Source organism: Colobus angolensis, unplaced genomic scaffold, assembly GCF_000951035.1.
Source record: "Colobus angolensis palliatus isolate OR3802 unplaced genomic scaffold, Cang.pa_1.0 Scaffold477, whole genome shotgun sequence".
Lineage (NCBI taxonomy): Eukaryota > Metazoa > Chordata > Mammalia > Primates > Cercopithecidae > Colobus > Colobus angolensis.
In genome coordinates this window covers 344,292-355,834 of record NW_012118232.1, presented here as the reverse complement: position 1 = coordinate 355,834, position 11,543 = coordinate 344,292, and the positions used below count along the sequence as shown (strand labels likewise).

The 11,543-nt window shown below is 59.2% G+C and overlaps 1 protein-coding gene across 2 annotated transcripts; it reads left to right on the top strand.

Moving 5' to 3' along the window:
- Positions 1-6: 6 nt before the first annotated feature.
- Positions 7-10,509, top strand: TWF2 (twinfilin actin-binding protein 2). Of its 2 annotated transcripts, XM_011958837.1 has the most exons (9): positions 7-174; positions 4,041-4,118; positions 7,021-7,199; positions 7,593-7,688; positions 7,899-8,003; positions 8,135-8,260; positions 9,057-9,207; positions 9,344-9,465; positions 9,923-10,509. In XM_011958837.1, exons 1-9 carry the CDS (start codon positions 150-152, stop codon positions 10,088-10,090), a joined length of 1,050 nt encoding a protein of 349 aa, XP_011814227.1. In that variant the 5' UTR covers positions 7-149; the 3' UTR covers positions 10,091-10,509. The 2 variants fall into 2 exon arrangements, with proteins under 2 accessions (XP_011814227.1, XP_011814228.1); XM_011958838.1 differs by lacking the exon at positions 9,923-10,509 and having other exon boundaries at positions 9,057-9,211; positions 9,344-9,696.
- Positions 10,510-11,543: the final 1,034 nt, after the last annotated feature.

Here is an 11,543-nt window from a genome sequence, read left to right as displayed (position 1 = left end):
TGGGGGCGGGTCCTGCGGCACCGCCCGGGAAGCTGCGCGAGGCTCGACAGCCTCCGCCACATCCTTCTCCTCTCTTGGTCCAGCGAGCGGAGGCTGGCCAGGGTCAAGCGGAGGGCTTCGACGGCGCGGACGGAGCGAAGCGCCGAGCCATGGCGCACCAGACGGGCATCCACGGTGAGGGCGGATGGCGGGCGGGCAGGGGGCCTGGGTCTCGGCTCTCGGAAGCGCCCCCTCCCCGGCTCTCGGCCCCTCCCTCCACCCCGCACCAGCCGGGAGAAGCTTCCTGTTCTCTTTTGCAGCCGTGGGTCGCCTGGGGTGGGCACATCTGGGGGAGTATGGACGTGGTGTGCGTAGCTGGGAGTGGGTGTGCATGTACGCACACAGCTGGGGTGGAAGTATCTGTGTGCCTACCTGGAGGTGAATGTGGCTGTGTGTGCCCATCTGTATATTTTTGTTCCTTTCCTGTAGTGGGTGTACACGCATGTGCACCCGTCTTCCGTGTACAGTCCTGCGTGTGCACCTCTCGATGTGACTCGCTTGTGCACATCTAAGGGTCATTCATGCATTGGCACTAGTGGGTATTTGAATGGACACTGTAGGTTGCATAGGACCTTCTTTAGACATCAGTGTTTCATGGCAGTGTGCACATGTATGTGGGTGTCTGTGTGTGTGCATAGTTGGAGCGCATCTCAGTGTGCATTTGTTGCCAAGGATGCATATACCGCATGTGTCTGTATGACTTGAATGGGTTTGTGTATGTGTGTAAGGAGGGGGCCCTGACCTTTGCTCCTCCCAGGACACTCACTCTCCCCAGGCTGGGGAAAACCCGGAACAGAGACTGCTAAGTGGGATGGAGAAAGCTACCTATCTGACCTTGACCTCTGACCTCCCTCCCATTTTCCGTTGTGACCTTCTGAGCCTGTCTCAGTCTGGTTGGAAGATCCCAGCTCCAGGCTGCAGACAGGGAAAAGGTCCAGATATGGGGTTTGTGGGGGAGAGTCCTGGCCCTAAATAATCCAGGCCAGCTCCCACCCCCGCCCCCCCATCCCTAGGAAGCTTCACCATCCCCTAGCATGAAACCCCCCCTCCCCAGGGGTCCCAGTTTCCTTCTTGGACGGGCTGTGAGAGAAGCAATGGCCAGGAGCCAGGTGCCCTGACTCTACCTGGGGCTCAGTGTCCTCATCTGTCACTGACCTGGGAGGGCTGCCTGGCCTGTGGGGAAGGCCCAGGCTGTTTGCCCAGACAGCCTGGCTGGTTTGGCCATCAGCCACCCCTCCCGTCACACTAGGATCCCCTGCTTGGGGCTGCCACCATCGACCTGCCTGACCACCTGAATCCTGGTGCGGTTGTGGCCACTTGGTGGCTGGGCTGCCCTGAGAAGATTTCCCTGGCCCTGCGAAGGCAGGGGCCTGGGTCAGGGCCAGGCCTCCCAGATGGGCCAGCCTTTCTCCAGGAGGAGCTGGCAGGCAGGCTTCATGACTCAGCCCCACAGGAGGGAACTGCCTCGTGGCCAGCTTCTTCCTTCCCCTTTGTCTGGTCATAGCTGCTGCCTCCCGGCCTCCAGCGCTGGTGGAGGAGATCCCAGGAAGTTAGCCACCCCATACTCCTTCCCTGCTGCCTCACTCCCTCATTACCCATAGTGAGACAGGCCCACTGAGGGGGTCACTGGGGACTGGGCAGCCCCCAGTCCTCCTTCTGCCTGTGAGCAGCCCACTCCTTCCCATTTCTGGCTGGGGGAGTTGGCAGGAGAGATCACCCTGGAGGACCAAGTGCCAGCCCTGTCCTGACCATAGGTGTGGATCTGCTGACCTCAGAGCAGGGCAGGAAAGGGACCTGTAACGTGAGGCTCACTGGAGTCGGAGGGAGGGTGTTCATGAATCATTGATAATAGAGGCTCAGGTGTCCCAGGCCTGGTCTCTGGATTATTGATGGCGGCTGGGCAGGCATTGGGGCTGGGGTGGGCAGGGAGGTGCGCCTTCCCCTGCTGGGGTGTCAGTTTGCCCTGGTAACACTAGAAGGGGCCTGTTGGCCTGTCCTTTAGGGGAGCTTCTTGGCCTCCCTTCTGGGAACGTCTGGGCAGGTAGAAGAGGCAGCTCAGCACAGTCAGCTTGTTGTTATTATCGTAATAAAAGATTAATTGTTATTAGTAGAGGCCACCATTGCCAAGCCCTTTCTCCCATTTACTCCTCACCACAGCCCTGCCAAGTTTGGGGCTATTATCTCCATTTTATACACTGAAGTTCAGAGAGGTCAGGGGTCACACAGCTAAGGGAGAGGTGGAGGCCCAGAGGCCAGGCTTGGGGCCTCAGGGACCTGCTTGGGATCTGCCAATAGAAAGTTCTGTCCTGGCCCAGTGGGACGGTGTCCACCTGCCTACAGTTCCATGCCATGTTTCTCTGAACCCTAAGGGTCTGCTGAGCTCAGCTGGGCCCCAGCCTACCCAGTGGCCTTGGAGGGTGGTACATAGCCTGAGGTCTCAGATTAACGGTCACTCTGCAAGGGGAGCACCTGAGGACATGACCAGAGTTTGTTTTCCTAAAGGCCCCCCCGCCCCTGAGTTGCCCAGTCCTGGCCCTATAAATATTCTCTGACCTCAGGCCTCCAGCTGTGTTCCTGATGGAATTCCCCTGACCCCTGGGCAGCCTCAAGGTCACTCTGGCCAAGCCCTGCTCACCCAGGGACCCAAGCAGGGCCCTTCCCCGCATGGTCCATGGTGGTTTCCCTGTCCACTAGTAGATCCACCACTTATGGCTCCCTGGCTCTCACCATGGTCCTCATCTCTGCCCTGGGGTCCTTGGTCACTCAGTGGCTCTCACCTTCCAGCTCTACAGCCCAGTGACCAAGATGGAGTCTCTCTCTGTCACCCAGGCTGGAGTGCAGTGGCACAATCTCAGCTCACTGCAACCTCTGCCTCCCGGGTTCAAGCGATTCTCCTGCCTCAGCCTCCCAAGTAGCTGGGATTACAGGCGCAAGCCACCATGCGCGGCTAATTTTTGTATTTTTGGTAGAGACAGGGTTTCACCATGCTGGCCAGGCTGGTCTTGAACTCCTGACTTCAGGTGATCCGCCCACCTTGGCCTCCCAAATTGCTGGGATTACAGGCACGAGCCACCGCACCTGACCAAGATGGAGTCGCTTAGTGAGTTTCCAGGGGCCACTCCTCCTGGATGCTGCCCCAACTGCCTGAGGGTTGAAGGCGTGTTGTCCCCCCACCCCCCACAGGGCTGTGTCTGGGCTGGCTGTGGTTCCTCAGGGTCTCAGGGTTAGACAGCCTGACTTGAGGGCTGGGACTGGGGCTGCACACATGGGTGTCATGCGTGTCCATGTGCTTCTGTGTAGACTTTGATACACCCAGTTGCCTGCACACACGTCTCAGCCAAGCTCTGCACTTGCCTGCCTGAGTGCATGTTAGCAAGCTGGGGACTATATCTCTTTATGTGTTTGTGTATCTAAATGTGTGTGTCCATTTGTGTTTGAGCAACTGAGCGTGTGTTCATGTAAGAGGGTGTTTGAATTTCTGCTCCTCTGTCACACATCCATGTCATGTGTTACATTCACACATGCTGGATTGAGCTCTGTGTGTGTGTGTGTGTATGTGTGCATGTGAATGGTCATAGTGGTTATTACACAGTGGGGGCATTTGTCTGTGTTCCTTTGTCTGTGTATATGACCATGCTGAGTGTGTCCAGGCCAGCCCAGAGCTCGGCCATCCTGGGGGGCAGGGGGCAGATAGAGGCTATTCACTGTGGCTGGCCTGGCTTATGCCAGAGCCTGCCCATCTTCTGATGAGCTGTCCCATCCCTGCCCACCCCGCCCCATCACCAGACCTATCCCAGCCAGCAGGCCACTCGCCTGCCACCTCTGCTGGCTAAATTTGGGAGCTTGTGTTCAGTGGCTGTCTCAGGTTCCCAGTCACATGGGGGGCTGTATTTAACCTGGTTCCCAGCTCAGCCACCAGACCCTGTGGGACAGAGCAGGCCCCATACTCGTCTCTGTCCACTCTGCCCACTCATCCCCCACCATGTTTCTTGTTCTTATAGCCACAGAAGAGCTGAAGGAATTCTTTGCCAAGGCACGGGCTGGCTCTGTGCGGCTCATCAAGGTTGTGATTGAGGACGGTGAGTGCCCCTCACAGGCCAGGGTATAGGCTTGGGGTGGACTCTGCTGCCTCTGTGGGTGGGGGAAGGTGGATGTTGGCCCCTGGCCTGCCAGGGACAATTTCCCGCTCTGGAAATGAGTGTGAGGCCATCCTGACAAAGGAGAGCCTCACAGGGCAGCATCAGAGGTGAGTGCAGTTGTCACCTCTGTTATGCAGAGCGGGAAGCCAAAGCTGGGGTCAGCAAACAGAGGCCTGTCCTGGGGTCCTGCCACCTCCCAGAGGCTGCATGGGTATTCACATGGGCCTGGTCAGAATGCCAACCTGGGCTGGGCAGAGGGGCAGGGGATAAGTGAATCCAGCACCGCCCCTTGTGGTTGGTGCCACCCACCCCTATCTGTGGCCTGGCCTGGCCTGGCTCAGCTGCTGGCCGAGGGGAGATCTAAGGAGGTCCTGCACCCTTCTTTTGGAAGTGCTCCCATGATGGGGAGAAGGGACGAGTGTCTGGCTCATCTGAGAGCAGGATGAGAGGGTTCTAGGCTTGGCTGGGTCTTGGCCTGGCCCCTGAGAATCTGGGAGCTGTACAGAGGGCAGTGCTGGGGGCGCTGGGACTTGAGCTGAGGCCTGAAGTGGGGAGGGTTTGGGGAGGCAGAGGATTAAACTGAGGAGGATTGGGAGGTCAGAGGACAGAGAACATTTTTTCCCCTTTCCTCCTTGCCAAGGGACTGCCCCTTTGGGTGAGGGGTACAGACTTTGGGACTGGTGTAGGCCAGGCTCCCCAGAGGTCCTCCCAGCTCTCCTCAGTAGCCATTCAGCAGCAGGCACTTTGGATGGCTGCCCGAATGGGCCTGGTGCTCAGCTGACTTGTCGCACGTTGAGTTGGCTCAAAGCAGGGTCTGCCATTCCAAGTTTTAGGGCCTCGGTCGTGCTTTGCCCAGGGACTCCAAATTCTGATGCCCTCAGAGACTGGGCAGGGGTCACTATGGCAGGATATTGGTGATGGCCTCCTGGAGTGGCAGGCCACAGCCACCCCACGCTTAAAGAGGCAGTTGCACTCATTGACCCCAGTCCTCAGCCCTCCCTGTTGCCTCCCAGACAAGATGTCCCTGCAGATTTTTTTTTTTTTTTTTTTTTTTGAGATGGAGTCTCGCTCTGTCGCTTAGGCTGTAGTGCAGTGGTGCGATCTCGTCTCACTGCAAGCTCTGCCTCCCGGATTTGCACCATTCTCCTGCTTCAGCCTCCCAAGTAGCTGGGACTACAGGTGCCCGCCACCATGCCTGACTGATTTTTTTGTATTTTTAGTAGAGACGGGGTTTCACCATGGTCTCCATCTCCTGACCTCGTGATCCGCCCGCCTCAGCCTCCCAAAGTGCTGGGATTACAGGCTTGAGCCACCATACCCTGCCGTCCCTGCAGATTTTAAGCAGGAGGAATCTCTGGATTGACTTTTATCTCAGTTCTGCATGACAGTTTTTGGGGTACCTGGGAGTGCCCAGGAGGGTCCAGGCCCCCGATGGGCAGCCACTGTCCTTCTCCAACTGAGGGTGGCCCCAGTGTGGCCAGAGGCTTGATTTTTCTAGAGAGGCTGAGAATTCTACTTCTTATGTAAAAGTTTCCAGTTTAAAAATGTTAGCAACAAATTCAGCAATGTAGGCAGTGCTGTGGGGGCCAACACAGGCCATGACTACTCAAAGTCACTGTGACTGTGATCCTGTCTGAGTTCTGGGTGGGCAGGTGAGGAGGCCGAGGCCTCAGAGGGCCTGGCCTGTTGGGGTGTCCAGGCATCGGGGCCCCTGCCCCCATCAGGAGAGCCTGGTAGACTGACACCAGGACCCCCAGCCAGGCTGCCTGTCCCTTTGCCCCAGTTATTGCTCCAGGCTAGACCTGTGTATACCCAGGCTGGTGTCTGGTGCCCAGATGAGGTCCCAGCCTACAAGTGCAGCTCGATGCACCATTCAGCCAAGGAGCTGGCAGGCCTGTAGGGCCTAGGCACTTAGATGGTAGCTGCTTTGGATCTGTAACATTTTCAAAAGGACTGCAGCTGGCAGGTAGCCGCAGGATGTCTGGTTATGCAGGGTCTGGTAGGAGCCCCTGCTCCTCCTTCCCAGAGGCTTTTGCCCCTGCAGGTCCCTGTGGCCTGGGGCTGTGATCTGCCCCTCAGCACATTTGTTCTGAGGGGGTCTGCTGCAGTTCTTCTGCTGGAGCCCCGGGGGAGGAGGCGAGCAGGAGGCAGTTTCGTGGAGACTGTGGGCTGAGCAGCTGTGCGGTGGGGTGGGGTAGGGAGCACCCAGGGTTGTGGTGTCCGTGAGGGGCTGACAGCTGTGTGTCTTTTTTTTTTTTGAGACGGAGTCTCGCTCTGTCGCCCAGGCTGGAGTGCAGTGGCCGGATCTCAGCTCACTGCAAGCTCCGCCTCCCGGGTTTACGCCATTCTCCTGCCTCAGCCTCCTGAGTAGCTGGGACTACAGGCGCCCGCCACCTCGCCCGGCTAGTTTTTTGTATTTTTTTAGTAGAGACAGGGATTCACCATGTTAGCCAGGATGGTCTCGATCTCCTGACTTCGTGATCCGCCCGCCTCGGCCTCCCAAAGTGCTGGGATTACAGGCTTGAGCCACCACACCCGGCCGCTATGTGTCTTTGTGTGGCTGTTTGTGTTGGTGATCTGCGCGCATGTATGTGGCGGCGGGGGGCCGGTATGCATGCGCTGGGGATGTGCAGGGGGGCAGCCCCAGGTGGCAGCTTTGTGCCCTCCCTTGCTCACTCATTCAGCCACACAGCCTCACACTTCTGGGACCTGGGGGCTCCAGGGAAGGTGAGGGGCAGCCAGCAGCTCTGAGCCAGCTGGGCAGCCACGGTGAGGCTGGAGGTCCGCAGTGGGAGGCGTGGTGGGAGCTGGGAGCGGCTGCTCACCCGGCCTCTGCCCCCAGAGCAGCTCGTGCTGGGTGCCTCGCAGGAACCGGTGGGCCGCTGGGACCAGGACTATGACAGGGCTGTGCTGTCACTGCTGGATGCCCAGCAGCCCTGCTACCTGCTCTACCGCCTCGACTCACAGAATGCTCAGGGCTTCGAATGGCTCTTCCTTGCCTGGTCGCCTGATAACTCCCCTGTGAGTCCTGGGCCAGTGGGGAGTGAGGAGGGGAGCTGGGGCCGAACTGGACAACAAGGCCTTGCCCTGGGGGATCTAAGAGGGGACACAGGCCTGCCCCTGGAGGGCGGGGGAAGAGCTGTCAGGCCCTGCCCTAGGGAGTCTGAGAGAGGGTCAAGGCCCTGTGCCTGCAGCCTGGGTACCTCGAGCTCTCCAGGCATCAGCCTGGCTCCAGAGGCGGTGGTCAGGCTGGTCAAGGGCTCCCCCTGCTGGTGGGAGCCACCTGCTGCGTCTTGGCCCTGTGCCGGGTGTGCCAGCACAATGAGCCTACCGGGTCGCTCCAGAGGGTCCTGTCTGTTCCGGGAGAGGGAGCCCTGCCCAGAGGCCTCTCATGGTTTGGTCCTTGCCCTTCAGGTGCGGCTGAAGATGCTGTATGCGGCCACACGGGCCACAGTGAAAAAGGAGTTTGGAGGTGGCCACATCAAGGATGAGCTCTTCGGGACTGTGAAGGTAGCCCTAAGCCAGGACTTACCGGGACACGGTCCTGGACCCACAGAGAAGTCACTGTGCAGGGTCAAAGAGCAAGCCAGTGCCAGCCTTGGAAGGAAGATGGGAGCGCTGGGGGAGTTCAAGGGCTGCAAGCGGGGGTGCTTGGTGGGCTTCCTCTAGCCCACCCCCAGGTGCCCATTTATGGCTCTGCATTCACCCCCACCCCCGCAGGACGACCTCTCTTTTGCTGGGTACCAGAAACACCTGTCATCTTGTGCAGCACCTGCCCCACTGACCTCGGCCGAGAGAGAGCTCCAGCAGATCCGCATCAATGAGGTGGGTTGGGTAGCAGAGGCCCCAGCCTCGAGCCCTCGGGGCCACATTGGCCCCATGGCAGCCTGTGCTGCCTGGGAGCCACACCCTGCTTGGGCTGGTGAGGGCCTCCCTCACCATTCCCCTACCCACAGGTGAAGACAGAGATCAGTGTGGAAAGCAAGCACCAGACCCTGCAGGGCCTCGCCTTCCCCCTGCAGCCTGAGGCCCAACGGGCACTCCAGCAGCTCAAGCAGAAGATGGTCAACTACATCCAGCTGGTGGGTGCCTGCTCCCTACCCTGGCACACGCTGCTGCCACCCCTACTCCTGCCCATTCAAATGTGCTGATGTGCATGGAGTGCCCACCCCATCAGCCTACAGCCTGTCCCCTTCAGCTCGTCCATGTGCTCATGGGAACACATGGTCCACCCACCCCTCCCTGATCCCTACCTATTCCGCCTCAGGCACAGCCACTGTGTGCACATAGATGCGCTCAGGTCCCTTGTCCCCCAGGCCCTGCTCATACACAGGTACACCTGTGAGCACACTGCCCCGTTCTGCCCTCCACACATACCCCTGGGGTCACACTGACCCCTCAGTCCCGAGCCCCTTTCTGTCCCAGATTGCCTCTGTTGTCTCCTTGACCACCCCGTTTCCCTAGGCAGCGTCCTTCTGCCCTGGCCGTTCTGGCTGCCCCTTTCAAGCAAAACAGCTCCTCCCTTCCAGGGTGCTTCCACCAGAGGCCTTGTCTCTGAGGATGGGCTGGCCCGGTGGCAGTATCTCCCTGAAGTTGAGACCCTCCACACCATCCTGTCTCAGGAGTCACTACCGTTTACTACCCTTGGGAGTTCCCTCTATAGTACAACCTTCAAAGGGGCAGAGTTGGAGCTGGGCCCAGGACTGGCCTCTTCAGAGGGACCCCCATAGAGCGATGGCCATTGCAGGGGAGTCTTGGGAGAGGGAGGTCACATCAGGCTCCTGCCACCAACTAATCCTATTTGAGAGCTTCTTGGGGAGAAGGGCCTGGACCCGCCCCGACCTGGTGCTCTCCCATCTTCCCTTGGCCCTGGGGCAGAAGCTGGACCTAGAACGGGAAACCATTGAGCTGGTGCACACAGAGCCCACGGATGTGGCCCATCTGCCCTCCCGGGTGCCCCGAGATGCTGCCCGCTATCACTTCTTCCTCTACAAGCACACCCATGAGGGCGACCCCCTTGAGTCTGTAGGTGAGTGGCCATGGCAGGGCCGCCAAGCCTGTGGCTGGGTGGAAGCAGGGCTGGTCTGCAGTGGGGCAGGCCCGCTCTGGGTGTGAAGGTCAGCAGGTTTCCCAGGCTTCCCAGGCTCACCTCCTGCCCCCTACAGTGTTCATCTACTCCATGCCGGGGTACAAGTGCAGCATCAAGGAGCGCATGCTCTACTCCAGCTGCAAGAGCCGCCTTCTCGACTCCGTGGAGCAGGACTTCCATCTGGAGATCGCCAAGAAAGTAGGCCCCTCCCCAGGCCCTCGCCTCCCCAGGCCCTGTCACCCCAGTCTCCATGTGACGCGCTGGGGTCCTGAGATGACGGCAGAGCAGGAATCATTGCTGCCATGTTGATCACAGGGCATCTGAGGCCCAAGGGGTGACACGCATGGCCCGAAGCTGCCCAGCTGATCGGTGGCTCAGAAAAGTCCAAGTCCTGGCCACGTGTCACGTCCTGTCCCTGGGCCTGGAGACGGGGAGGAAGTGGCCCCAGCAGGCAGAGTCCAAGGCATGCAGGGCAGCAGCCCCGAAGCTCTTGTTCTCCTGGGGGTGGCATTCCAGGTGGGGATTCAACGGGAGACCCCAGGAGACCCCAGGGCTAGGATGTGAGATCAAGGGGTACCCCAGAGGTGGGGGCCACCAGGGGTGGTGTGTGTCAGAGCCCCTCCCATTGGGGTGACCACTGCCTTGCCCCATGCAGATTGAGATTGGCGATGGGGCAGAGCTGACGGCGGAGTTCCTCTACGACGAGGTGCACCCCAAGCAACATGCCTTCAAGCAGGCCTTCGCCAAGCCCAAGGGCCCAGGGGGCAAGCGGGGCCATAAGCGCCTCATCCGCGGCCCGGGCGAAAATGGGGATGACAGCTAGGAGGCTGGAACAGGGCCAGCCATATGTGGACTGTGGGGCTGCTCGCCTTCCGCTCCCTGCCACCGTCCTCCTTCCTGGGCTCCAGGAAAGTGTTTCCAGGAGGGCAGGAGGGCTGGCGGCCGAACGCACTTGCAGCGTCCGAGGGCCACCGGGCTGGCATTTTGTGACCCTTCCCTGTTGCTGTCCCTGCATCTCATGTGTGTTCCCAGGGTGTCTGGGAACCCTGCCTGGCTTAAGGGGGCTGGGTCAGGGGCCTGGATGAACCTGGCCTCCCGGGCAGCTGAGACTAGGGTCCCAGCACAGCCCAGAAACCTTGGGCCACAAGAGGTGGGGCCAGTCAGGGCTGGGGCAGGGGTCACTGCAGTTTGGGATGGTTGAATGCTGTATTTTCTAAAGAATAAAATATTTTTAAATCAAGACTTGTGCTTGGCCCTGAGAGACCACCTCTGGCCCTGGGAATTGGGCAGTCTTGTGCATGTCCTTTCCCAGTAGGGGAGAGGGGACTGCCAGCCTGTGAGGTGGAGCCCCAGCATTCCGCCGCCAGGTGTGTGGGAGAGGCTGTGCCTGTGAGGGGGTGCGCAGCCTCACTCGGGTCTCCCAGTTAACAGGAGCCCTGCTTGAGAGGCAGGCGCGCCTCCGCTGTGATATGAGGGATCTGTGTATGGTCATTTGCTGTGGCTGCTGTAACAGATTACCACCAACTTAGTAGCTTACAAGAAACCCAAGTGTATTTTCTTACAGTTCTGGAGGCTGGAAGACTGAGATGGGTCTCACAGGGCCAAAGCTGAGGTGTTGGCAGGGCTGACTCTGTCTGGGCCCCTCAGGAGAACCCATCTCCTGGCCTTTTCTGGCTGTATTCCTTGGCTTGGGGCCCCTTCCTCCACTTTCAAAGCCAGTGGTGACATCTCTGATTCTGCTTCCCTCGGCCTCTGGGCTCCTGTGACCTTTTGTAGTCGAATCTCCCTCTGTGTCCGTTTCATAAGGGATATTGTAATTGCAGTCACCCTCCCCGCCCCCACCACCTACCCTCTTCAAGATGGGTAACTTAATCACATCTGTGAAGTCCTTTCGCCATACTCTATGTGGGGCTTTGGCGTCCTGTGTTTGCAGGTTTGGGGAATTAGGACAAGGATCTCTGAGAGGGATTTTATGCAGCCTTCCACATGGGATAAGGGCTCATCCCCAAAGGCTTCCCAGCCTCCCTGGGCTGAGGCCAGGACAGGTTTTTCTGCGGACATCGGTATCGGTGTCTCCAAGCTGAGTATGTCCATGTGCATGGGTCTGTACGTGTTGTACGTGTGTGTACAGACCCCTCTGTCAGCTTACTGGCCTCTCTGGTTTTCTGCCTCCAAAGGAGGCAGGGCTGCTGCTGAGTATGGGGGTCTGGGTCCCTGGTCCAAGGGACTCTGGGAAAGTCTCATGCTTGGGGCTCTACAGGAGCCCGAGCTTTGGT

Bases quoted from the DNA above. Each gene is read 5' to 3' on its own strand.
- TWF2 (XM_011958837.1), top strand. From the start codon at position 150: ATGGCGCACCAGACGGGCATCCACG. The intron at 175-4,040 runs GTGAGGGCGGAT...TTGTTCTTATAG, and splicing joins GCACCAGACGGGCATCCACG to CCACAGAAGAGCTGAAGGAA. The intron at 4,119-7,020 runs GTGAGTGCCCCT...CTCTGCCCCCAG, and splicing joins CAAGGTTGTGATTGAGGACG to AGCAGCTCGTGCTGGGTGCC.